Here is a 25,982-nt window from a genome sequence, read left to right as displayed (position 1 = left end):
ATACTCGAGATGTACAATCAAGCAACACTGGGTCACACAATTAAAAAACGGGAATCGAAGGCTTTCCCGGCCCCGGGGTCAATCGCTACGTCTCCTTTCGTGAACTAGGGTATTCGATCTGGACATTTACTTCGTTTAGCGATTTACATGACGACAGTTGAAGCTTTACGTACCCCGAACTCGATCACGAGGGCGTCCACGATGCTGCCGATCACCGTGATGAAGTCGAACGTGTTCCAGGCGTCCTTGAAGAAGTTCTGCTCGCGGGGGGGAATCGAAAAAGAGAGAAAATCGATTAGGGAACCGGTCGAGGCGATCGGTATTGCCTGCTACCGCCTCTAAGTTTGCTCGAAGTCGCCGTCGAATCGTGGTGTATTTTCTTTCTACGCGTCGAATAGGAACTTTCGTCCCCGGTTTCGCGATTCGTCGTTCGACGAGGCGTTCGAGCAAACTTCGAAGGCCTCTAAGTGTGTATAAATGTCTGCGAAAACTAGCGCTAAAGAAGAAAACTACGAGTCCTGTTCCGGAAAGAATATTAGAAAATGTCCGATCTTTCCGTGAGTCGTTCGTGTACTGTGTTCGTGTGTGAGCGTGTACGTGTGCGTGTGGTATGGTCTGTACGCACCCTTGGACGAATCGTAAATGCTAATGGAGAAACTAAAGTGTGTGAGGAGTCGTGCTTTCGTACGGTGTTTCGAGTAAAGGCCATATATCTTCGTTTTTGTCGAGAATGTTCTCGCGTGATCGTGAACGATTACAGAGGATAGATTCAGGTACAATAACGACTATAGCGAAGATACCGCGGGGATTTCAGTCTACTTTGGTGGTCTCGTTACGTCCAGAAACTATGGCGCTCAACGTTTACCGATGGAACTGCTCGCACATCGAATACAATGCTACGTAATACACGTGATCTCTACTGATACTGGTGGAAATTAGCACGCGAGAAGCTGGCCTGGCCAAGCGTTTAGGGAAATCTGCTTCCGTCTCTCTAGTTTCCTCTCGAGGCGATCGCGAGATAACCGAGTTTTCCGGTGATCGATCAGAAGGGGATCTCTTCTAAAGAAGTGTCTACGGGAGCATGCCGGTTATAGCAAGCAAACTAGAGAGCGAGAGAGTGGTAGAGACAGAGATTATTCGCGTGTAAGCTATGCTCTTCGTATTTTCACCGGGCAAACAGGCTTTCCCCTGGCGAGTTCAATGCAAGCAAAAGCATCTGTGTCAGCTTCTCGGTACTATCGCCACGTTTAGGCTTTATGACACTATTCAGAGGGCGATTCGAACGCGTGTACCGAAGAATTTCTAGCCAGCGAACGGTGCAAGCGAAATAAAAACAAGGTGGACGATCGATGGTGCGATAAAACATTAGACGTTGACCTTTATAAATTATCACTTTATGGAGACTGGTTACTAACTGGTTACTAACTCAGCAGCAGATGTTATTCTATTCCGTTAAAATTAATTGAACCGATTCTTTGGAATTTATTAATTTTTATTAAAGACTCAAATAACTCTAATATCGCGAGCACCTTTCGAGGTTGATCGGCACACGTTCCGATCGCCGCTGCACCGCGACTCTGAAATAGACAAAAGAACAGGGAAAGGGATCGTACGTTCGCAACAGTTTCTACTTGCTTACGCCAATCGGACTATGCGGGACGAGAGTCGAGAAAGACGAGTCTTTCGATCGCGTTCCATCACTTTATGTACCAGCCACGATTCACTCTGAAAAATCTTCCTTTCCGGCGCTAGTCGATACCACGCCTCACTGTCTTTCCCGTACATGATTTACGATCTATCCTTCCGCCATTTTCCATCGCGTAATATCGCTACCTCCGCGAGCACGAAGGGTGACCGACCGGTTTGGGTGGAGAAGTAACAAACAAAAAAAAGACAATACGTAATATACGGTTAGCGATGGGACTTTTGAACGCTCCATGTTTGGCACTCCTGTATCAAACAATTCCAAGAGTTATTTAAATAATTTCTCCGTGTTTCATCGCTGAAACTAATTTTAAATCTTTGTCGTTGGAATTGTTCGAGTGTCGGTGACGCTTGATTATCGATATTAACGATCGATACCTATTCGACAAGCACGCGATTGGTCCCATCACTACGTACGGTATATACTATGAAATAGTTGCGTGTGATTGAAGTTAGTGGAGTTAGTGATTAAGAGGCTTTTTCTATACCTTGCATCCGAAGGCGACGAGTTTAAGGATGCACTCAATGAGGAAAAGGAGGGTGACGACCAAGTTCACGACGGTCAAGGTGTCCAATAGAATTGGCGGCGCCTCGTGATACTACAAAATACACCCAACACACAGACGTAACACAAGCAAAGATTCTGCATCGTTGTCCGCCTTGTATTTATATTTTTTTCCCCCCCTCACTTGGTTACTTTGGCAAACTATCTTTTCCTGGCCTCCTTCTCGAGCGATTACAAACTCCAGCGACCGGAAGTTGTCTCCGTTTCTCGATTTATTATCACCTCCATTTATCTAAACGACAATAACTCGCTAATTTTTCGAATAACAGAAATTCACGTCTGGACGAACGTCGAATCGCCAAAGAGTTCGATTAATCGAGTATTTGGTAAAATTCTGTTCCGACGGGGTTTAAATAAATGGAGTTCCACTGTACATAAAAAGGATCAACGACGGTGAAACCTCGAAACTCTTTTGCCCCGTGCTAATAAATACCTCGGGACGCGGAGGCGAAACTTCGAACGGCTTAAGCGCAGAATGGCTCGAGAAGGATCGCTTTTAAATACATTTTAATCGTTTTCCGTCGGTGTCCGGATTTCCGCTTGGTCTCGTAAACTTTCGAGACCGGTTCCCTCGTTAACACGGTTTCACCCGTCGATCGTTTCTCGTTATTTTGTTAATTTACCCGTTACTGCGCTCTCCGGTCGTCGTTTTATTTTCATCCGTGGCCCGACAAGCCCGTTTCGCGATGGATCGCGAAACAGAAAATACACGAGAACTTCGAGAGATGGCGTTAACCGGCGGGAACGATCGAGGAAACGATTACTCCGGACGGGATCGTGGCAATTACGTCGTTCTTTCGATCGGGACAATTTGGTCTCCCCGAAATCTAGCCAAGAAGCAAGTCTAACCAATCTCTCACAGAGCGATCTTCGAGGCAGCTCGCCGTTTCCGCGTTCCGTGACGCGCGTGAAACGACGCTCGATTCTTGCGTGTATGTGTGTGTGTGGTGAGTGTGCGTAGAATTTATAACTGGTCCATCCCGGCGACGGTAGAATGGCATGCGTGTGTGGCGGGAAAACGGAAGCTCACGGAGCTTCCTCACCGTCCGAGACGAGCCACTCGATGGTCGCTGCTGGGAATCTAATCGAATACGAATGGTACAGTCTATCGCAAACAAGCGTTCCACCAGAAATAAATAAATATCGAAGCTTCGACGTTTCATAAAAATGTGTACCAAAGTTCCTCTCGTGTCGGTTGAATACAATTTAATGTAAATTAATATGAAATAGTCAGTTTCATTGATTTCTCGTAATCTCGTTGGATATCTGGATGTTTTCATAGAATTCCGAGCGGCGAGCATCGAAACAGCGTACTCGCTCGAGCCGACGCGACGTTAATCGTTGCTGGCCCATAACACGCAGTCGTTGCAACAACAGTAAAGGTCTTCGACGCCGGGTATCGATCGACGGGATCGATACTAGGCGCGAAAGTCGCAGTGTACGCATGCAAGGATAAAGAAACAATGTTAACGTGCAGTGATCACGTGCGGATGCAACAAGACGGAGAATATCATGCACGGGAGCTTTCAGGGGTTGCTTTCGTCGTACTTGGCATCGGGATTACTTCCTCGAGGCGGTAGTCCCCCCCGTTGGACGTATCTCGTGGGGAAAAGTTTAGTTGGAAAATTAAAATAACGAGCCAGAAACAGAAGACAGACAGAGATATAGAGATAGAGATAGAGATAGAGACAGACAGAGAGGTAAACAGAAAAATAATTTGACGTGACAGTTATGCTTCGTCTCTTCGTGTACGGGTGATCCAGTGTGTGAATGCGAGTGTCCCGTGTTGTGTTGTGCGTGTGTGATCGTGTGTTCGTAGATCAATTCGAACGCAAGCGCGATCGACGCTTATGAATTAAAAATTTCCATTACGTTCGATATAAAATTGGTAGCCAACGGTCGAGCGCGCTTCCGTTTCCGTTGTAGCCGCGATCAGACCGTGGTCCGCGGTACTTCCGGTGTCTCGTGTCTACGGTATCGAGTCGGTGAAGAGCACAGGGCGAAGAAGATGTCGCGAGATCTTCTTGATCCTGCGATCCTCGCGAAGCGACGAGCGTGCACGAACGTACAAACTCGTTCGGGGTCGTGTACAGAGCCGAGCATCGCGATAAGGAACAACGAGAGACTACGAATGGAACGAGAAACCAAGAAATGTACGACGCATCCGCGACCTCGGTCCTCGACGTTCAGCGTCTGTTCGGCCCTGAACACAAAAGGACAGTCTAACAATAAGTAGTGATCTATATACTCGGATATCCTTGCAACGTTACGGACATTTTCGAGTACATGAATCGACCAGATACTACCTATTCTTACGAAAGAAAAAAAATATGTAAAAAAAAAAAAGGAGAAAAAGTAATGGTACAACGCTCTAAATTCTTTCTAACAAGCTTAAACTTACCAGTCTACGCACGGAAACTGATCCTGCGACGTTTTTAATCCTCTCGCGTTTCTACGTTTCTCGAACTACTCGCACGTTGCGCGGTACCGTTTCACGAGAGGAATTTCCACGGATGAAAAGCGACGTAACGGGCGTCGCAGAATCATTTCCCGGTGGAAAGCCGGCCCGAAGCCGGCCGCTCTCTAAGCGCGTACGTTTTCTCGGTAATCTGTTCGATGAGGGGTTTGTTGGCATAGTGGAGCTTACCCTCACGCCGAAAGCGGCGATCTTCAGTATGCACTCGACGGTGAACATCCCCGTGAAGCACATGTTCATGTACTTCAGCGTGTTCTTGTACGCGTCGCTTTGCCGATGGAACTGCAATGCATACACTGACAAACACACGGCCGACAGAGACAGACAGACAGACGTACAAGCCTATAGAAACGCGCGCGTGTTCTCGCGGATCGCCGGAGATCGACGTCCCTACGCCCTCCCCTTTCTCGCGTCTTCATCCCCCGACAACGAGAAAGGGTGAGTCCAGTGTCTCTCGTGCGAGACCTTGCCCATCGATACGCGAACGCTATAAATACCATCGGGTATCGACGATGCTCGAGCAATTTGCTAATAACACGCGTCGAAATTTTCTCGAGCTTTTTAGTCTTTGTAAAAGTCGTTCGTAAAGCACGCGATATATTTCACTGTCTCGTCGCTTGTTCGAGCATCGTTGATACCTAATCGTATCAATCCCATCGAGGGGGACTCGGATCGGTGTTCTTTCTAAAATTGGCACGGTTTAAATTTAACCTCCACGATATCGCGACGACGGACGAAGCGTCGCGTATCGTTGAGCGATTACCCGTGACACGGTATCACAAATACACAGGGTGGTTCGCTAGTTCCGTTACAAACAGTTCCAAGGATTCGCCAAAAAGATTTCGCTTTATAAGCTTCTCATTGCACCGGGGACAAGTAGAAACGGACCGTCTCTGGTCAGACGCGTTTCAAAGTCTCTAATTTTCCCATACGCGTGCTGTTTAAAAAGTCTTTTCGAGCAAACTTTAGAAGGGTGACAGTAGAATTTAACGTCTGATGATACTCGGTGCAAAAATGATGATTTTTATATAAAAATTGTATTATTTACAAACTTTAAACGCAGGCCTTCTGCAGAAGAAAGAGTACAGTTTTACCAATAACAGCAACTATTCTCTCAATTTTGATTTACCATTAATAAGAAATAGTCAGTATATTAAAACAACTCTTGGTACTAAAATTCGATAAACATTGAAAAAAGGAGAGACTTTTACCAGCTCGTTAAAGACTTTAGTACCTCGTGAAATCCAGTATTATCGTTGAATTCTCCGTAACGGTGGTAACGAAACACCCTGTACGTACAAGACGTGTAAAATAGAGTGCGAAATCTGTAAGTTACACAGTGTATATATATATATAAATGTATATATACACAAATAGCGACACTTTCCAGTCGACAGATAGAGAGAGGGAGACACATAGGTGTATAATATTAGCGTTAACCTAGATACGTGTATCTGTACGATCCTACCGGGTGTGTACGGCATAACGGTGACATTAAAGAGATTGTTTCCTCTTTTATATTGTCGGGGGGAGGTGAGCAGGAACGGTTTTACAAAGTACTGTACATTACGTGTTGCTGGTGTGTGCACACGGCTGTACCGGTACGGTACACGTGGTCTCGGTGTAATGGGATAACGACGACAAAATTGGATACTCGTATCATCGATCGGGTACTCGACGATCGATCGCAAACCAAGGGTACCGACGGTGGTTATAATCGAGTCTGACGCGACGACCGCGGGCCCGCGAACTTCCGGTCTCGTCCTCGATCATCGATACGGACGTCCATCGGTTGTGGAACCGATATATATTTATCTTTGATTCGTGTTCGTCGGGCACGTCGATCGTTCGCGTCGGGATCAGTTTCTGGGTGGATAGATGCGAGAGTTTGGTGTCTTGGAAGAGTGAGAGTCGCGAGTAAACGAGAGGATGAATCGCTACGGCGAACGAAAAAACGATTTTGTAAAAAGACAACAAAACACAAACGAAAATTACGAAAACCGGAAAAGGAACCAAGATTATTCGAGACATCGAGGCAAAAAAAAAAACAAGAAACAAGATGGAATCTTCGCAAGGGAACAAGCAGAGTCTCTCCGCTCGAGGTACTTGAAAAAAACGCGTGTCTACGCTTTGAAAATTATTATTCATGTTTGTTCGAAGGCGGGGGGGGGGGGAAGAGGGAGATTGAATCGTGCGGGCGCCCCGTGCAAGAAACGTGTCTTTGGCGTTTAACAAAAACACACACACATTCAGTGGACGAGTCTCGTGTTTGGTTCGCTCGACCTGGTCCGGTCGAGTTGCGAGTTGCTTTTTGATTTTTGATTCTTTCTTTTTTTTTTTTTTTTTTTTTTTTTTGTTGTTGCGAACAGCCAGCATGCGACGCGTGGTTTCGCGCGTTCGGTGCGAAACGTACGCGAGTTTCTCGTGTGTCGGGTAACACCTACGTCGAACAAAGAGACCGTGGACCTCGTGTCGCGTCGTGCAAACGTTTCGCAAGAACGAGAACCCCGGGTCTCTTTCCTCTAGCGATATGGACATTCGAATTATCGTGCGCCACTCGTGTGTGCTCCATTCTCAAGACCATGTGCAAAGTGTGCAAGGTGATTCGGTGACATTCCTTTGTGTCGTCAGGCAGATTGTATCGGACAACGAGAATACGAACAGAACAAAAAAAAAAATACGAAAAAAAAAAGAAAATTAGCCACGCGCGTGTCCGATCGAGCTTTTGGTGTGTCTGTGTGTGTGTGTGGTGAGTTCGATCCAACAAACTGTCAGTCGGATGGATCGAGCCTTAACGCGAAGCATGATCAGCCGCGTCTCTAAGATCGCGTTTTCCGTGCGCTGCAAAAAACCAAAGGCTCGCACCTTGGCCGATCGCGTCGAACCGATCGGTCGCAAGGGGACCGTGAAAGCGTGTCGCCTCGTCTTAGACGCGCTCTGCCATAAGTTTCGTGTCAGCAGCCAGCGATCTAGCGAACGATTCAACGCGAGTGTGCCGTGGACAACAACAAACGAAACTCATAACAAAGACAGAGGCAGAAGGGTGCTCTGAAAATCACGTGGGCTCGCGTGCAGGGCTTCTTTCTTTTTTTTTTTTATTTTTGTCTCAGCAGCTTTTCTCTCGCCCTTTTTTTTCATTTTCATTCGGCCGTGTCTCGCGCGTTGAAACGTCAATCGAATCAAGCCAAGTTCGGTGCGACGGCTTCGAACCCCGCCACCAGTTCAAACATGGGCTTGTCGAGGCGTACGAGTCGAACGCACCTCGTGTATGTGTGTGTCTGTGGCTGTGGGGAGCGCATCGATGCTCGGTTTCGTTTATTCCGCGCGTCCTCGAGGTACGTCTACTATCAAAACGAGGACACAGCAGCGGCCATGCAGTAAGAGAAGGAGCGGGGGAACAGAAGAGACACCGATAGATGGACAAACGCAGGATCATCGAAACGTAAACGTAAAGGATTTACAGTAAAGAAGGGAAATTATACCATCGAAAGCGAAATAAACGGTTGGTAAACGCGAGACCGGTGTACGTGTGTGGGTGGAGGCGTGCACGGATGCCGGAAACTCTCCCTCGCGACTCCTGGCCTTGAATTCGAACCTTCAAAACCGATCGGATCTCCTCGCGATTGCAATGGGCATACAAGAAGGAGAAAATATTAAAATAAAATAAAACAAAAACTGAATGAAAGTTGCTTTGGAAGGACTCGCGGGCCTTTCAAGATGAAAAACTCTGTTTCAAAAGTATTGGATCGTATCGTTTCCGAAGCTGTTAATATCCTACATTTTGTAGACAGTCTGCAGAGTTGTATTAAATGTGCCGCTACAGAGATCCGAGGGGCTTCGTCTATCTCGAGACGACTCGAAATTCAATGCCTGATCTCGATAATGTCTCGAGGCACCCGTGCACGTCTGGCGTGGAAATAAAAGCGTCTCGATTCCGGTTCGTACGAGTTATATAGAACGTAAAAAGCATCGAGAAACCCGTGAATCGCCGGGGCCGTCCAACCGAAACGACCAAAACTCGGCATCCGAATGGAATCGAAACGACGAAAGTAGGATAGGAGGGAAGGAGGTTGTTCTGGGTTTACGAAAGGGGGGCACAAGAGTATTCAACACAGCTGTGTACACGTATCAATGGATACACAAGGATGACAATTATACAGAGAGCAATAAATAAATTGGCAGGCAAGAACAACAATGTCCTCGTACAGATATAACGTTATATCTTACAGTCGCTTCGAACTCTCCATTGTGCACGTTTGTCGAACACGACGTACTCTCGTCGACGATCTCGCTGATTATCGCGATCGACGACGATCAGTGTCATTTAGGCTGCTTTTCGATTGGTTAAAGTTGCCAGAACGCGACAAGATCGAGTGTTTTGTGGGATTAGAAACGATCCGGGGTCACGAGGATTCTATGTACACCCGGGTACGCGAAAGAACAATATGTTTCCAATACGGCGTTCGCGTCTTCTGCGTCCATTACGTTAATCGGGGATCGGCTAACGTCGTCGAAGAAAACTCTCTTCCCTTCGACGCGTGTTTTGGAGGGGGGCGAACGAAACGTGACACTCACCTTCATCATGAGGAGTAATGTGTTTAATACGATGAGAATCATGATAAAATATTCGAATGGCGTCGATACCACTATCCTCCAGATTTTGTACTTTACGCTGTTCCGCTCCTTCGGCATGTACCTCTCCAGGGGTCGAGCTTGTATCGTGAAGTCTATACACGATTTCTGAAACCAACCGGGAATTAGCGTTTCCATTCAAGAACGAACGGAACTCTCGACGAACCTGATTCTTGTCGATTTCGCCGTCCTGCAGTTCGGCCTCTCCCTGCTCCTGGAAAGTGATGATGATCAAGGCCACGAAGATGTTGACGAAGAAGAATGGAAAGACGATGAAGTAGACGATGTAGAAAATGGACATCTCTATACGAAAATTCTGTATGGGGCCCTTGTCCTCGTACGTGGCCGCCATCGAGTTCTGCAGGATCTGCGGCCAGCCCTCGCCCGTCTGCACCGCGAACAGCGTAAGCATCGCGGCCATCACGTTGTCGTAGTGAAAACTCTGTGGCTGCCACTCGCGTTTCTTCAGTTCCGGCAGCATGGCGCCATCCTCGAACACGAAATATTGACCCCTGCGAGGCACACATCGAGCTACCGTCAACAAACCGTGTGAAAATATCCAATGGAACGATCTTCGAGACGTCTACGACTACCCTTGCAGCGTATCGTACGATAATCGACAACTTTCAGAGATATACTCACTGGCAATCCTCTTCCGTATACTTGCTCTCGTCGGTGCAGTAGAAGAACTTGCCGTTGAATAGCTGCACCGCGATCACAGCGAATATGAATTGGAACAATATATACACTATGAGAATGTTAATGACGTTTTTGAGACTGTTCACCACGCAGTCGAAGACCGCCTTCAGCTTGGGCACTCTTTTAATCGTCTTTAACGGCCTGAGCACGCGAAGCACCCTCAGCGACTTGATCGTCGAGAGATTCTGACCGGCTGAGCTACCGGTCATGTCGAACGCGAACGATACCGCGGCGCATATCACGACCACCGCGTCCATAACGTTCCAGAACTCGCGCAGGTACGAGCCCTCGTGAAATATGATGCCGAGATCGATGATCTTCAGGATCATCTCGACGGTGAAGACACCGGTGAACGCGTAATCGAAGTAATTCAGCACTTCGTTCCTCGGCGAGTCCTCCCATACGGGATCTTCGGCGGCCAACGCGATACTCGACAACGATATCACCACCATTATGAAGAAGTCGAAGTACCTCAGGTTGACGACCCAATGGGCGCCTCTTCTTATGCTGCAACAAATTTCCACCCTCGTTATACACGATCAACACTGTCTGACCATTCCTTGATATTTCTACTTCCACTGACTACACTCGTATTTCTTGTTACTCCGATCACTTGCACAGTATCAGATTGATAGGAGAGTAGTGCTAATGTTGATATCAACAGATACTAATCGAAACAGAGGATATCAGATCGATGGATACGAGAGAAATACTAATTCAAGTAGAGATAACAGATAATGGTCAGACGTATGTGAGTTCCTTGCTCTCTGCTGTAAATTCGAAGACTTACGGATTCGTAGAGGACAGTATAAACATGGAGGAGTATGGCAGCATTGGTTTTGGTCCCGTGTCGTCGTCTTCATCCTGCTTTTTCTCTTCGGATGACTGCTTCCCACCTTTCCCGTCTTTGCTGAAATCGAAGGAGTTCGTAAAATAACGATCGCCTCGCAAAATTAATCAAAGTATGGGCGTTTTCGAGCTACCAGATGGACACTCACAAATTCTGGCTCGGACTTGGAGGGCAGATCTCCACCTTGGGCGCGCTACCGTCTTTGGGCTTCTGCAGGGACTCGATCTCCTTCTCGAGCTCCTGCGCCTGCTTCTCCTTGTCCTCGACCTTCTCCTCGTCCTCGGCGGCGCTCAGCTCCTGTGCGTTTGCCAGATTGTCGACGGCGATAGCCAAGAACACGTTCAGCAGCGTGTAGTTGCCGAAGAGCACCAGCACGATGAAGTAGAGCGAGTAGACCATGCCCCTCCTGTGACCGCCTTGCGACTCGATACCCTGGTACATCACTTCGTTCCAGTCTTCTCCGGTCAGGATCTGCCCAAACAAACGATCGCAAATTAATCTTCGCGCGCAATTTTTCCATCGAAGACTTTCTATCTCTTCTCGAGGCTCGAAGGAAAGGCTATATTTATCTGTCTTCTTTCCTTGGCGAGCTATTATTCGAGGAACTTTTCACGCAATTTTCCCCCAACCCCTTGCCTCAGGATTCGATTTAAAAGACCGTGGAATAATACAGAATGCAGTTGCTCTCGCTACGAGTTGGACTCGTTCTTGTCACAATCTGCATCGCAAAAAACTTCTGTCGCGATCGTTCTACTCGACGTTTGAAGGCAAGGGGTTCGTCTACGTTTCGACGAACGACGATCGAAGAAGAATCTTACTTGGAAGACAGTGAGCAGCGCGATGGGAAAGGTGTTGAAGTTGGTGGGCGGCGTGCCGTAGTCGAAGTTGAACTGACCGCCGAATAGCTGCATGCCGAGCAGCGCGAATATGAGAATGAAGAGGAAGAGCAGGAAGAGCAGGGAAATGATGCTACGCATCGAGCTGAGCAGCGATATTACGAGGTTCCTTAGGCTCTTCCAGTATTTGGTGACCTTAAAAATTCGCAGGAGTCTAAGGGCACGTAGGACGGAGAGGCCGAAAGAGCCGGACTTCACCTCGGACCAGATCACTTCGAAGATCGATCCCGAGATGACTACGCAGTCGAAACGATTGAAGCTCGACTCGAAGTATGTGCGAGGACCGAGCGCGTACATCTTTATAAACATCTCCAGCATGAACAGAGCCAGGAACACGAACTCTGCGAAGTCTGCGAACATCCAAACACCTCGGTTATTACACTTATCGAATATTGGCTCTGCGTTGTTTCAGCGTTACGCAAATATTTTATTAAAGTCGATAACGCAAATACCAGAGACAGCAAACCGATCGATATACGCGAAGCTCAAAATCTTGGAAGGAGGAAGCTTTTCTCTTCGGAAACTTACAGAGGAAGTCGGTGAGCCATTGCGGCTGGTCGTAGTGCTCGACGGCGACGCAGACGGTGTTGAAGAACACAAGGATGATGACGAACCAGTAGAACTTTTGCGACTTGACGGAGTTCCTTATCCAGAACCTGAACCTCTTCTCGGCCCGCCAGAATTCCACGCAAGTCCCCTGGCCCTTCACCCTCGACTTGAAATAGGAAGATCTCGAGAAACCTGCGAACCACGCACCGCTCGTTTTAGCAACAATTCCACGCTGTTGTTTCGTATTTTTCCCCCCGCGTCTCCGTCGAATCTCCGATTCCGATATCGATATCCATTTCGAAAGTTCCTTCCACCGGGTCTAATTGCTATCTGATTCGCCCCGAAGAATCCGTTTGTCTCCGATTCTTTTACCCGCGATCGGCGCGATCGAAAAGCTCGCGATATAATTAATTTAAGAGACCAAGAGCGAACGAAGAAACTGTTTCGAATAAAAAAAAAAATTGCACGAGCTTTTCCATGGCGCCCCGTACGTATACGTAATGACTATCACTAGCTAAGTGGTCTAAGTAAGCGAGAGTAACTATGTTAAACGATGCGTGTGACTAATCTATCGCTAGGAGTGTAAGTACTTCGACCCAGCCTGTCTTTCGTACTCTATGGGACAGGGCCTATTTTTGGCATTCTATTTATCGCCGAATCGATTTCTCGCTCGTCGGCGCTAATTGTTCTACGATATTCCGACGAGAACTCGTTAGTACACCAACTATGACAACGTCTATACGAGACGAAAACATCAATCGGTACTCCGGCCACTGTCGGGTACACCTAAACCACGTGGATACACATTTACACCTGGAACCATTCGTGACTCGACAATGCATCCGCGAGATTAAAATACAGAGTCTTTGGTAACGAATGCTCTCAGGTGGTCGAGACACACAATAATGTACAAGTATACAGCGACACCAGCCACAGAAGCAATTCCTAAAAAATCAAAATTAATTAGCGCTTCGAGTATCCGCAGAGTCTGCCTCAAGTCCTAGATACAACCCGTTAAAAGATTTTCGAAAGAACAGGGCTCGCGATTACTATAATTACTGGCCTTGACAGCCTGCTCTTTCGAGTATATAACGCGCGTGTTTATGTGCACGCAGGATGCCTCCGTGAATCGAGACACCCTGTACGGTGTATTCTAACTACGTGACAATTACTTCGTCTGGTTGCGCGAAGTATGCTCTGCAGCAAAGTCGATTACGCGCCAGCATACTGTTCCACTTACGCGTGTACGTGTACGTGTACGTGTTCTTGAGTATGTCAGTGTGTACGTGGCGTGTGTGTGTGGGTGTCGGTTGAAGGTGAAACGACAAGGACCTCTCAAAACGAAAATACAAGGAAACAGTTACGGCATAAAAGTTTACGAGTACAGCCTTGCTTTGCGTTGCTCTTTGCAAGTTCTGGCATTGTCAGTTGTAGTTACCTTTCAGGTTTTTCTTAGGCACTGAAACAAGAGGAGCATCTGATAGCGTGTGTTTAGAATGTTCGTCGCCAAGGTCGGGGGACATCGAGGCATGGGGGTCTCCGTTTCCGGCGCGAAAACGGAAATCAGAAACAGCGCGTCGACTGGCATCGCGAGCGACACTTTTCACGCGACTTTTCGGGCCTTGCTCGCGAGACCACTCGAGGCGACGAAGGTGTCGATAAAACGATGTCGATGAACGTGAAATATGCATAACGTGACGATAAAACGTAACGCCGAGATTTCAGAATAAAAGAGAAAACCGGTCGATGCTACGAACGAGAAACGACAGCTTGACATTGATTCCGTTACATTATATTTATTATACATCATGTTATAATTTATCCTACGACCTCGTAACATCGACGTTTCAAAGATCAACCCTACAGTTATCGCGTGGCAGTCAAATTAGACTTCAAATTCATTTTAGAATAAAAATGTTTCCTCGAGCTCTTACAACGAAGCGTGTGTGTTGTCTATTTTGACTCCGCTAAATTAGTCGCACGGATGACGCGAGTAAAAAGTGAATGGATTACTAAAAATTGAATCAATTTGATCCCTACGATCTTAAATCGCAAGATAAGACGATCGAAATAGGGCGGTAGCGGGAGAGAACGAGCGGGAATAATACAACTCACCATCATCCTGGTCGTCGTCGCCTTCCTCTTCCTCCGTATCCGTGCTCTTGCTTTTCCCGAGATTCTTCAGCTTCTTCTTTTTCGCCGCAGCCCTTCTTCTTACTGCGAACGAGAAACATTTTTAAACGAACGACGAGAACAACCGCGAAACGTTACGAGTCCGGTATCGCCACGAACCTTCTAATATGTGCATCTTCTCCTCTTCCGTGGTCCTCTCTTCGGCGAGTATTACCTCCTCTAAAAATCACAAGCGAACGGTAAAGGAAAAATCGACCGCTAGATGCCTCGACAACGCGTGAAATTACTTCGACGGCGAAGGACAAAGCTAGGCAAGAAAATTGTCTGGTCTGGTAGGAGCTAGCTTAAGGGAAAAGGGCGCCTCTCGGTCGATGCAGCTGTGTTTAGGCTCTCTAACCTGCTTTGCAGATCCAATTCAGGTAGCAGTTCAGTTCACGCTCGAGCTGCTGCTGTCTTCGCAATTTCAGGAAGGACTGCCGGTTCTCCACCTTCTCTCTCTCCTTCGCAAACTCTCTACAAGCGTTACAGAGACATGATAGGGACGGTCGCGCGAAGGGTCAAGGAACGCTTCGCGTTTCTGCTTAATACGCGACCTTGCTCTTCTAGCGTCTAGCGGAGGGCACCTGTGTCCCTTTACTCTAGCTACGGCACTGCCTCTCTTCTTGCGATCGAACGGACACCGCCATTTGTCATGTAGAGAGGTCTGCGCGAGACTTTGTTCCCCGAACCGGTCTCTTTTCATTTAAACAACAGAAAACGCGATTCCTTTGCAAGTATCCCTAACGTTTGCGCAAGAAGCGAGGCGGTATTGAGTTACTCGAATCACAGCGTTGGGGAAAACCTTACTCGCGAATAACAAAAGTTTCAGATTCTTCCGTGAACAATCTTCGTTCGTTATTTGAGAATAAAGTTTACATCGCGAATACACCGTCGAATAAAAATTACTGGCGCTACAGGGGGAGCGATACGGGGCGTTACTCGCGACAACTGGCGCGATTCGCTCGCCAGCGATCGCCACTCGAAGCGGGCAAACACCTAGCGGGACGACAAACTTAAGGAAAAGATCGATCGTTTCGAGACCTGCTTGAGTGATCCACTTTAAGTAGGAACTGAACGCAGTCGTGAACAGACGTTTTCTCTTTGCTTTCTGATAAGCCGCCCGCCTCTCGACGCGTGTTCTTTCGTTCGAAAACTCCCTGACGGAAAAGAAAGAAAGGTGATCGGCTGTGTTCCGCGGGAAAACCTCGGACCAGGGTTCCCAAGAGCGGCGAGATCCGTGAAAAACATCCCAACGCCTCGACGGACATTGTCACCTACGCTTGACTTCGAACGAAACTTACAATTTTTGACTCAAAAGAAGCGCATTTCTTCAAATACGAGAGGTTTCTGCTCGAAACGTGTGGCCGTCGAAGCGTTTAGGTGGAACGACGATTCCGAACGAATCGAAAAACCACAGACGAGGTATACGTGTAGACCTTGAGTTTTTGTCACTTTACGGAGTTAAGGAACAACTTTTCGAATATTTTTAGAATTTCTACATATTCTTCACTAAAATACGCGTCGTTTGCTTTTTGAAACATTAAAATCCGTCAATCCGTTCAAGAGTTATGACATTTTAAAGATTCGCATGAAATTTCAGGGGAACGAATCAACGCCTGGTCAGACATTGTATTTTCGGTAAAGAATTTTTTTCTCGAAAATGAGCAGGATTTCTGGGGTATATGTATTCACCAAAAATGATTGCAAGTGACTCCCGCAACCGAATATAATTTTCTCAGAGCGATTCAAAATTCTTTTTTTCATCGAAAATTTTCTGCACCTACTGAATTTTTTTCTCTAAAACGCGTAGGAATTCAGGGGTATGTGTATTCACCAAAAATGATTATAATTGACCCTTGCAGCCGAAAATAATTTTTCTAGAAAGATTTAGAAATTTTTTTTTTCGCTGAAAAATTTAGGCACCTACCCCCTGACGATTTTTCTTAAAAATTCCTTTTTCATTTCTAATAATTTTGTTTGACGCCCTACAGAAAAGTTGTCTAATACTTTTTTGTAGGTACCAATGAGTTCTACTTCAGAAAAAAGTTTCATTGAAATATATTCACTATTGTAGGAGTTATGACTGTTTGAAAATTGGGCCATTTTTATGGGGTTTTTCTCATTTTCCGAGGTCAAGGACCAACTTTTCGAATATTTTTGCGATTTGTACATATTCTCCATCAAAATACGCGTAGTTTGCTTTTTTAAACATTAAAATCGTCCAATCCGTTCAGAAGTTATGATGTTTTAAAGATTCACATGAGATTTCAGGGAAGCATTTCTGGCCTCACATTAGATTTTCAGTAAGGAATTTTTTTCTCAAAAGTGGATAGGATTTCGGGGTTATGTCTAATGACCAAAAATGGTTGTAATCGACCCCCGCAGCTAAGAATAATTTTTTTAGAACGATTTGAAATTTTTTAATTTCGCCGAAAAATTTAAGCACCTACCCCTGTCGATTTTTCTTAAAAATTCCTTTTTCATTTCTAGTAATTTTGTTTGACGTCCTACAGAAAAGTTGTGTAATACTTTTTTGTAGGTACCCATGAGCTCTACTTCAGAAAAAAGTTTCATTGAAATATATTCACAATTGTAGGAGTTATGGATGTTTGAAAATTGGACCATTTTTATGGGGTTTTTCTCATTTTGCGGGGTCAAGGACCAACTTTTCGAATATTTTTGCGATTTGTACATATTCTCCATCAAAATACGCGTAGTTTTCTTTTTTAAACATTAAAATCGTCCAATCCGTTCAGGAGTTATGACGTTTTAAAGATTCGCATGAAAATTCAGGCAAACATTTCTGGCCAGAAATTATATTTTCAGTAAGGAATTTTTTTCTCGAAAATGCTTAGGAATTCGGGGGTATGTCTATTCACCAAAAATGATTGTAATCGAGCCCTGCAACTAAACATAATTTTTTTAGAACGATTTGAAATTTTTTAATTTCGCCGAAAAATTTCAGCACCTATTCCGTGTCGATTTTTCTTAAAAATTCGTTTTTCGTATACCTCGTCTGTTTGTGGTAGAACGAAACGATGCACCGTAATCGACGAAGTGGATCCCACGGATTCGCCGCGCTTTAAAACGTCGTTATCGTGAGTGACCCTGTATCGTAAAGAACGTGGAGGGGGTGGGGTCGTACCGGAGGAAAAGGGAACGTCGAGAATGAAAATACTCACCCGCTGAGGACACCGAGAACTAAGTTCAGCATGAAGAATGAGCCGAGGACGATCAATGGTATAAAGTAAATCCAGTTGTACGTGCTGCCAAGAGCGTCGTTTGTCTGCAAATTTCACCAGAACCACGTGAAGCCTGTGCGTTGCACGCGAGAGCACGATGCACCGGTTACGCGCGGATCTACGCGCCTCGATCATCGATCCCAAAGTTACGCGTCGGTATTTAAACGAACACAATTAATCGTAAGACACCAGAAACGGGCAAAATTTACTTTTTACTTTAATAAGTCATGGTTTAAAATGTTACCCATCTTTGGAATTCGCGTACGATTAACCCATTAAGTACCCATATACCAGAGTGACTTTAGATTATTAAAAAATTTTAACGATCGACGAACAAGATAGCGGGACGACAATGAAAGTTTCGTAGACGTTGCAGTGTCATTTCACATATTAGATACAATTCGTTAGCGCGCGAACCACCATAATCGTGCGCGGAATCGAAAGAGACACGAAGCTCCGGAGATCCACGACGCTTCGCGGTTCTTCCGGTTCCGGCAGCTCCGACGGACGAAGCGTAGAAAAAAATGATACAATTAACACCAAGATTTGCAAAGAGGGCTGAAACTGACAGTGTTATACTGAGCAAGGTGAACATATACGTCAGTGTTAGGAGCTGTAAACATTTGCAAGCGCTTCTCTTCTATCGTTCCGGGACGAACGGAAGAGGTAACGGCGGAAGCCAAACTGTCATCGGGCAAACACAGAGAGAAATAGACAAAGATACACGACACACAGAAAATAACGAGAGAGAAATTGTTGCGAGAAGTGGTCAACATTTAGATCGTAAACTTAAGGGAGGGAAAGAGAAAAATGTGAACGGCGCAGGCAATTGGGGATCGACGCAGAATTAATTAGGTTTGGGCTGCGACTTCTCGTCGAATATTATTCGAATTGTAACGTGGACCAAGGAGCAATCGATAAAGATTGAACAACTATATTGATGGAGGCAGGCAGGGATAGTTGCAATTATTAAACGTGTGGTGCAAATATATGAGTGTGAAATACTTTTTTATGGGGAGAGTAATATCGGTAGTAATCGAATTCCATTCGCAAGGTTCGAATACACGTCAAATACCCGAACATTCGAGGAGCCTCGGCCCAACTTCCGGTATCCTTCCGCCGGTCTTCGACGAGCCGTTCGCGATCCTCGCGAACGAGAGAAATTCGTTCGCAGCGACGGCGAACGGGCGAAAAATCGGTCGGAGAACGAGCGTAGGTGGTGGTAGAAGCGCGAAATTTGAAAAGGACGTTCCGGAAATTGAGGAAACAGAGAGAGAGAGAGAGTTTTTTAACACTGAAGGACACATCTCTTGCTTTACCCAGTACAATATGGCAGTCCAGCCCTCCATAGTGATGCACTGGAAGACAGTGAGCATGGCGAATCCGATGTTGTCGAAGCTGGTGATGCCGAAGTTTGGTCCCACCCAGTGATCCATGCACGTCGAGACGTTCGCGTCGCACACGTGGGCCCCGAACGGCGCCTCGGATTTGTTGTCCGTGTTGCACGGGCTCGGCTGTTCGCCCTCCTTGATGATAGAATCTACAACAGAGCCATCGTCAGACCTCTCGGCCCAGTTACCCTCGATCTCGAGGTCCTTCGTTCACGGCTATCCACTATGCTTCTACTTTATTTCCATTCTCGTGTCTCGAGCCACGGATCAACCCTCGAACAATGGCTATCGCCACGCTCGCTCGAGTCACATTCCCCGTAACCACTGTTCTCTACGTCGACTCTAAAACCATTATACTTTCTCTCGTGCACCAACCAATATCTATTTTAGCGACTATCGTGTGGAAAGTACAGAATAAAATTGTTCGCCATTGTCCCAGGGTTAAAGCACAGGTCGTCGAAGAGAAGTTGGCGTTCTTCTCTACTCACTGATATCCCTGATGCTGTAACACGTTTTGTGCAGGGTTCCCGAATAAAACTCGAGGCCGATGATGGCGAATATCACGATGGCGAAAAGTACCAGCAGGCCGATCTGCAGAAGCGGGGCCATCGCCTTGATAATAGACTTGAGCACCACCTGGAGACCTGTTCACAAAAAGTTGGCGAGGGGTAATTAGGCCCAACCACCGGTCCCTCGAAGCGATTCGCGCGTGTCTTGTCGGTTCGTTTATCTACTTCTTTTTTTTTTTTTACGTTCGTGTTTCACTTTTGATCGCTGCTCGGGGAATCGTGCGCGCGGGCTACGAGTTTCTCGTAAAAAAAAGTATATGTATTTCATTCCACGGCATGTCTCAGAAAATCGGGCAAATCGTATCAGCCTGGGCAACACGATACTACTACGGTCTCGCAATAAATTCTCGCAACATTCCGATACGTTTCGTGGCTGGCAAACGAATAAACACATTCGATCGCAAAACGATCCAGCGGCCAAACAATTGGGATACTTCGTTGTTACATAGACACAGCATACAGAACTCTCAAAAGATATCTATTTGGGTGGTGCTACATAAACAAAAATAATCGTTCTAACGTTGCAAGGCATCTACGTGTAGAGATATATATGGTAATATAGATATAGAAATATATAATAATATACTTGCAACAAACTTACTACACTGATACTACGACCTTTTGTAACGTACGAAACGTATTTCGTCGGTTCGCTCGTGATCGGATCTATACAGCAACTAATCGATAAACGTGAACGTTCCGAGGAACGGATCCAGCCGATCCACGAAGTATCCGAATTCCAGACGCGGGACGGTTTTCGGGGCAGCGACGCGCGTTCCTCGAGCAACGAATACTCGCGGCGTGTTCTTTCCATCCGATCAAAACAAATTTGCCTGCTCCGCGGATCGCGGTGTCGATAGAAAAATCGCCAATTGGAATTCAGCAGCCAATTCACTGCGAAACAAACGGCGCGCGTCGATCGTCGAAAAGCTAGCAACGGCGCGAAGTGAGACGAGGCAATTTCTTTTGGTTCTTTTTTTTTTTTCTTTTTTTTTTGTCTGTTTTCGGCTGGATTTCGTGGCCGATTGTATTGAAACGCTACTCACTCGGTATGCCGGAGACAAGTTTGAGCGGTCGCAACACGCGTATCGCACGCAACGTGCGCAGATCCATATCCAGTTCTATGCCTTGCGAGAACGCCGTGATGAACCTGCCCCAAAACACACACACCCCGCCACACTTTACTACTTACTACTCTATTACACTAATACTCACGCTACTTAAGTACTTAAGCTACACAACTATGTGGTTAACTAGCGTTCTATGGCCTAACCCGTAGGAGTCGGGAGAGTTTCTATCGGGGGGTATTTGGTGAAGCTCGTCGTGGGACCGATGTCTTCGGTTTCTCGGTTTTGCTTTTCGCTTTCGAACGAATCGCCCGCCAACGCGGCGATCTAGGCGTCTTCTAGGCTAAGTCGGAGAAACGGGATGATTTTCTATACGGGGTGACTGACTTGGAGAGGCGGTCTTAATTGCAATCCCGAGTTGATCAACCGGGAGCACAATTATAACGCGATGCGTGCATGCTGATCGTGTTTAGGTAGAAGAACTCGGCTCGTACAATCGTAAATTTAAATGGCAGAGAACGGGGTAAAAATATAAATAAACGTATCGCATTCTTAAATTAATAACATGGAAGCGATCGCCATGACCCACATCCTGATTTGACACATAAGATAGAACCGATCGTCATGACCCCACCTTGATCGCCGCGACCCGCACTCTGACTACCCTGACCCCGCAGAAGTGGACGACACCAATCGCGAATCTTTATTTTGCATTTGAGAACAAAATGCAAACTTGTTCGATCCACAGAGACCAAGCTGAGAGCTTATATACTTTACGTGTAAATCGATAATTTAAAGAGAAAATTACCCCATTCTCTCTTAATGCGCGTTTAAGATTAGGAAATATGGGTTAAAAGGGGAACGAAAGGTCAATGGGTAAAGAGAAAGAAACGTTTTCTATCGAATAGGAAACATTCGAGTAGACGTTGTTTAAATTTACGTTTGTACGGATTTTCTTATACCTTGGCGGAACACCGTCGTTAATAGATTTTAGCCGCCCGTTTAATCTCAAACTTGATACGAGGGAAGCTTTAGCCGCGTGACAGGCGTACATTAAATCGACGTCGATCCGGCGTTTCAACACAGGCGAGATTGCTCTTCAGAAATTTCCTTCATTATTTAGCGCTACGATCAGAAATACAACGGATCGGACGCGGCACCGCGAATATCGAACCACGCCGGAATAAATTAAGAACCCCTACGAAAGGTTTACTAATTGACTCTCCGATGAATAAAAAATTAACAAACGCAATAGCCGATCGCGATAAAAAAAAAATATGAAAAATAATTGACTCGAACCACGTCGATGATCACCGATACGTTTAATTCCGGTTCCGGGTGTTGGATGGAAAAAAAAAATGGAAATTTCCGGGTCGAAACGACAAACCGGCACCGATTCGACGTTCGCCTGGCTCGCTATTAAAACTTTTTTTCGCATTAGAGAACAATTCCATGCTGCAGCGGGTGGGGCAACGCAAACGATAAAATAAAACCGAATGTTTTTCATGGGCGTCTGTTACCTTCGGGCCAGAGTTTCAACAGCTTCGGGATAAACAGCCGCACGGGAACCGGATGAAACTTGAAATTTGCTCGGGTTCGATCAAAGGCAAAGGGGTCAAAGTTAGTCTGGCTCAATTGTACAACCCAATCCGAAGACAAAAGGCTGAAGCTTGGCTCTCGACTCTGGCAGCTTCGGATTAGCTTATCGAATTAGCGCATCGGTGGATTTACCCCTTAAACTGTCTTCCGTGAAAGGGCGTAACGGTTTCAAAGGAAATCGATTTTGGACGATTATCGAGGCGATCGGAATCGCCCAAAAATGTCGCGAATAAAAATGTATTCTACGTATGGAAGTTAATGGTTGGCGATGAATTTTCACGGAGAAGAAGGTGAAAAGAAGGGTGAATTTTGTCCGGATTGCTCGCGCGAGATGACGAATCTAGATCTAACCGGTGACTGGTGACGCAAAAGGTAAATCGCTGTTGGATATAAATGTAACTGCAGTTCTAGTTCCTCGAAATTGTTATAAGGGAACGTCCGCCGCGGTCGTCGAACCCATCCGTTTACCCTTCGCCCCTTTCGCGGCTATAGATACCTCCGGGGGATCCCATATTCTTCGTTAACTGCGTATCTCCGAACGGGGAAACCATCGTGGACGACCACGACGGATCGTCGATAACGTTCACCCCTTAACTGTCGACCGCGCCGCACGCCGCCATTGTAAACTTCCCTATTAACCTAAAAAGACTAGCGACTGGCGAATTCTCTTCTATTTAATAGCCACGTTCATTAATAACAGATAATAATGTTTCCACTCTTCGATTACTTTAAACTTTCGTTTCTTCTATCCGGTACACGCTGGAGCTTATTTTCGAGTTTATGGATCCTCCATTTTCTGCCGAATCAAGCTTTAATACCAGACTGTACACGGTATTCTTAATCTATAAACAAATATTAAACTACTCTAGTATTCTCGTAACGAAAGCTCTGAGGATCCAGGCGGCGCAGTTAAGGGGCCACGGTACCAAAATGGCGACGTTAATGGGTTGCTCGAGCCCAAAGATCGCTGTTGGGACTATCTATAAGGGTGCACTGAAACTAATAAGGAGTATCGCCAAGAATAGGGCGTATAAATACCTTCGTCCGCGGTATCGGTAAAAGGGTAAATTCGATTCGTGAGATTCGTTTGCTTCCTTGGAGGTACGGATTCGTATCCCTGGACGCGATCGTCCGGAGAATTGCGAATTCCGCGCGAACGAGTCACGAACGTTCGCAACGAAATGTAAATTCTTCTTTCTTCCGGCGTCGGTTAAAGGAGAGAGAAGCATCGAGGATCAATAGTGAAAGGGAAGCTGGTGTAAGAGAGGACGCCTCGTGGAGGTCTACGAGTCTGTAGGACGATGACACGGTCTCTCGAGGGTGTCTAAAGGTACGACTCTCTAGCAAACACGAGCTCGCTCGAATACGTTACTGCTCTAGAACACCTATTACCTATTTACCAATGTATAGTCAACTCTATCAATCAGTGACTGTAGCTAAAGATAGAGACTGCTAAATATAGAGACACCCGCAGGCCAGTAGTTTTGTGTGTTTGTTTTTTTTTTTTTTTTTTTTGTGACATCGTGTCGGCGTGTTTGTCGCGCGCGTCGACGCGACTCGAAATCACCGGGTGTTCGAGAAACATTCATTATTCGCGTGCGCGAGAAATTCACCGAGCAATTTGTGTCGATTAAACCGGAACGGACGAGCAAGGGTCGAATCGTGTTTTGCCCCTCTTCTTTTAAATACCGACGCTCCTCTGTTTTCCTGGCCAATATTGACCGTGGCGGATGCGCGCGAAATATTTCCTCGAAATTTTCGATGACGTACGGGGATACGTGAGTAGCGTACCGGGAGGGAGGATGGGGGGAAGAAAAAAAAAACAAAAGAATCGGAGTCCCGGAATTGAAGATGAGAAATTCGGGACGCGTCCGCGAAGTTTTCCGTTCCTTAATGAAAGGCCAAAGATTTCGGCTAGAGACGATTCGCGGTGCTCGTGTACGTGAATGTCTGCGCATGTGTGTGAGTGTGTGAGTGTGTCTAATTCCTCGACTTCAGAAGTCTCTAAAGTAAGAACAACGTGTGCATAAAACTGAACATAACGACAGAAGATAGAGCAAATAACGCAATATAACACTAGCGACTAGTTCACGCAAGTCCTCTATAGAGGCAGTAGAATATATACGTATATAGATATATATAAAATAGACACTCGAATTACGCAAACCACGTGGACACAGAATATATAGTATAAATATATAGATATTATATTCAATTAATATATCGATCATCAACTCTCAACGATCATCTAGCGTCAATCAACTGTTCTAATACACCCATAGCCTCTAAGTGGTAGTTAATCAACGAAAACAGAACAGAAACAAAACGGAAGAAAACTTTAACGCTTGAACGACACGTTTAGTCGGGTAACTAAATAAGGAAACTAAATGGATAGTAGAACTAAGGCAGATATTAGTAGAAAAACGAACGTATATATAGGTGTTTGTTAAATATACGTAGAGAATGTAATAAAAAAGTTAGCTGATGCTGGTCTCGCTCGCGAGGAGCTAAACGTGTCAACAAAAAGCATAAGAGACAAACAGTAATAGACAATGTCGACCCAACGTGTCAACAAAAAGCATAAGAGACAGACAGTAATAGACATAGATAGTGACAGACAGAAAGAGAAACTAAATGGTCTGACGAACTAATTGTGTCTTGTTAATCAAGAAACAGTTTAAAACTAAGGAGACTAGTCGAACGCACACAAACTGCCAGGAAAACAACTGCCAGGGGGTGTTAGGGTTTAGTTAGTTTATTAATCTGCTGCTCGACTGTTCTCTGTTACTGCACTCTGTTACTGTTTACTTATATGGCTTTCGCATGTCTGCCAATTTTCGCAGAACTGTGACTGACTCACTTGGAATTTTCGAAACCAGCTTTAGCGGTCTGAGGACCCTGAAGGAACGTAGCATACGCAGGTCGACGTCCACGTTTGTTTCGGCGAACACGGTCATCGACCTAATCCAAGGATTACTCTAGAATCTATCTGCTCGGCCGGAAGAACCGATCGACGTGCTTCCTTAAATCTTAAACCTGCGCGGAGACGGATCCTTTCCTCGTTCGTGGACCAGTAACGGTATTAAAATATTTGCTTCGAACGATCCTTTCTCAACTATCGGCCAAAGACGACGAAAGGATTCTCTCCGCGGTGTTTCCTCGTAGATCGGGACGGTTTATCGCGGGGATCGATACTGATATCGCGCGGGGATGTCGATCAGACCTGACCGTAACATTCTCCTCGTCCACTGTTTTCCACTCCAAACGTCTCCGGGGCGAAGGAAGCGACACAAAGATGGAAAACGGAAACGTGTAATAATCGTGTAATGTGGCCGTGAACGACGATGCGTTATCGTACGAGATCAGTTCTGTTCGGAGGAGAAAACGAGGGAGGGAACGAAAGATCGTAAAGTCGTGACCATGATAGATCGCGGTATGACGGAAAAGTAACGAATGTAAACGGGGTCGTGAGAGATTCCGCGAATCGTTTCCCGAAGAACGTCACGGTTCTCGATGCTCGTCGGCCCAAATTCCCGCTTTTCCGCGTCCCGAACGATTCACCGGTTTTCCT

At 46.0% G+C, this 25,982-nt stretch overlaps 1 protein-coding gene across 25 annotated transcripts in view; it reads right to left on the bottom strand.

Moving 5' to 3' along the window:
• Cac (calcium voltage-gated channel subunit cacophony) overlaps nucleotides 1–25,982 on the bottom strand; it is a 149,577-nt gene that overhangs the window by 27,147 nt on the left and 96,448 nt on the right. For 19 of the 25 annotated variants that reach the window (XR_013080149.1, XR_013080148.1, XM_076771212.1 and 16 more), the window contains 16 exons: nucleotides 20,792–20,895; nucleotides 19,665–19,820; nucleotides 19,105–19,325; nucleotides 17,726–17,829; nucleotides 14,902–15,017; nucleotides 14,664–14,723; nucleotides 14,487–14,588; nucleotides 12,351–12,563; nucleotides 11,745–12,172; nucleotides 11,075–11,397; nucleotides 10,867–10,986; nucleotides 10,020–10,583; nucleotides 9,544–9,889; nucleotides 9,321–9,485; nucleotides 4,917–5,027; nucleotides 174–257 (listed from right to left, as the gene is read on the bottom strand). Coding sequence is in view for 23 of the 25 variants with exons in the window: in XM_076771212.1 (XP_076627327.1) it covers nucleotides 174–257; nucleotides 4,917–5,027; nucleotides 9,321–9,485; nucleotides 9,544–9,889; nucleotides 10,020–10,583; nucleotides 10,867–10,986; nucleotides 11,075–11,397; nucleotides 11,745–12,172; nucleotides 12,351–12,563; nucleotides 14,487–14,588; nucleotides 14,664–14,723; nucleotides 14,902–15,017; nucleotides 17,726–17,829; nucleotides 19,105–19,325; nucleotides 19,665–19,820; nucleotides 20,792–20,895 (3,217 nt within the window). In the remaining 2 variants the exon portion in view is untranslated. Of the gene's footprint in view, nucleotides 1–173; nucleotides 258–2,192; nucleotides 2,304–4,916; nucleotides 5,028–9,320; nucleotides 9,486–9,543; nucleotides 9,890–10,019; nucleotides 10,584–10,866; nucleotides 10,987–11,074; nucleotides 11,398–11,744; nucleotides 12,173–12,350; nucleotides 12,564–14,486; nucleotides 14,589–14,663; nucleotides 14,724–14,901; nucleotides 15,018–15,584; nucleotides 15,701–17,725; nucleotides 17,830–19,104; nucleotides 19,326–19,664; nucleotides 19,821–20,791; nucleotides 20,896–25,271; nucleotides 25,373–25,982 lie in introns of those variants that run through there. The other 6 variants (XM_076771210.1, XM_076771229.1, XM_076771230.1 and 3 more) reach the window with 5 other exon arrangements.

This window comes from Colletes latitarsis, chromosome 8 (genome assembly GCF_051014445.1).
Source record: "Colletes latitarsis isolate SP2378_abdomen chromosome 8, iyColLati1, whole genome shotgun sequence".
In the NCBI taxonomy this organism is placed as follows: Eukaryota; Metazoa; Arthropoda; class Insecta; order Hymenoptera; family Colletidae; genus Colletes; species Colletes latitarsis.
Note: the sequence above shows the minus strand (reverse complement) of the source record. Positions and strands in the feature narration are given on the sequence as shown.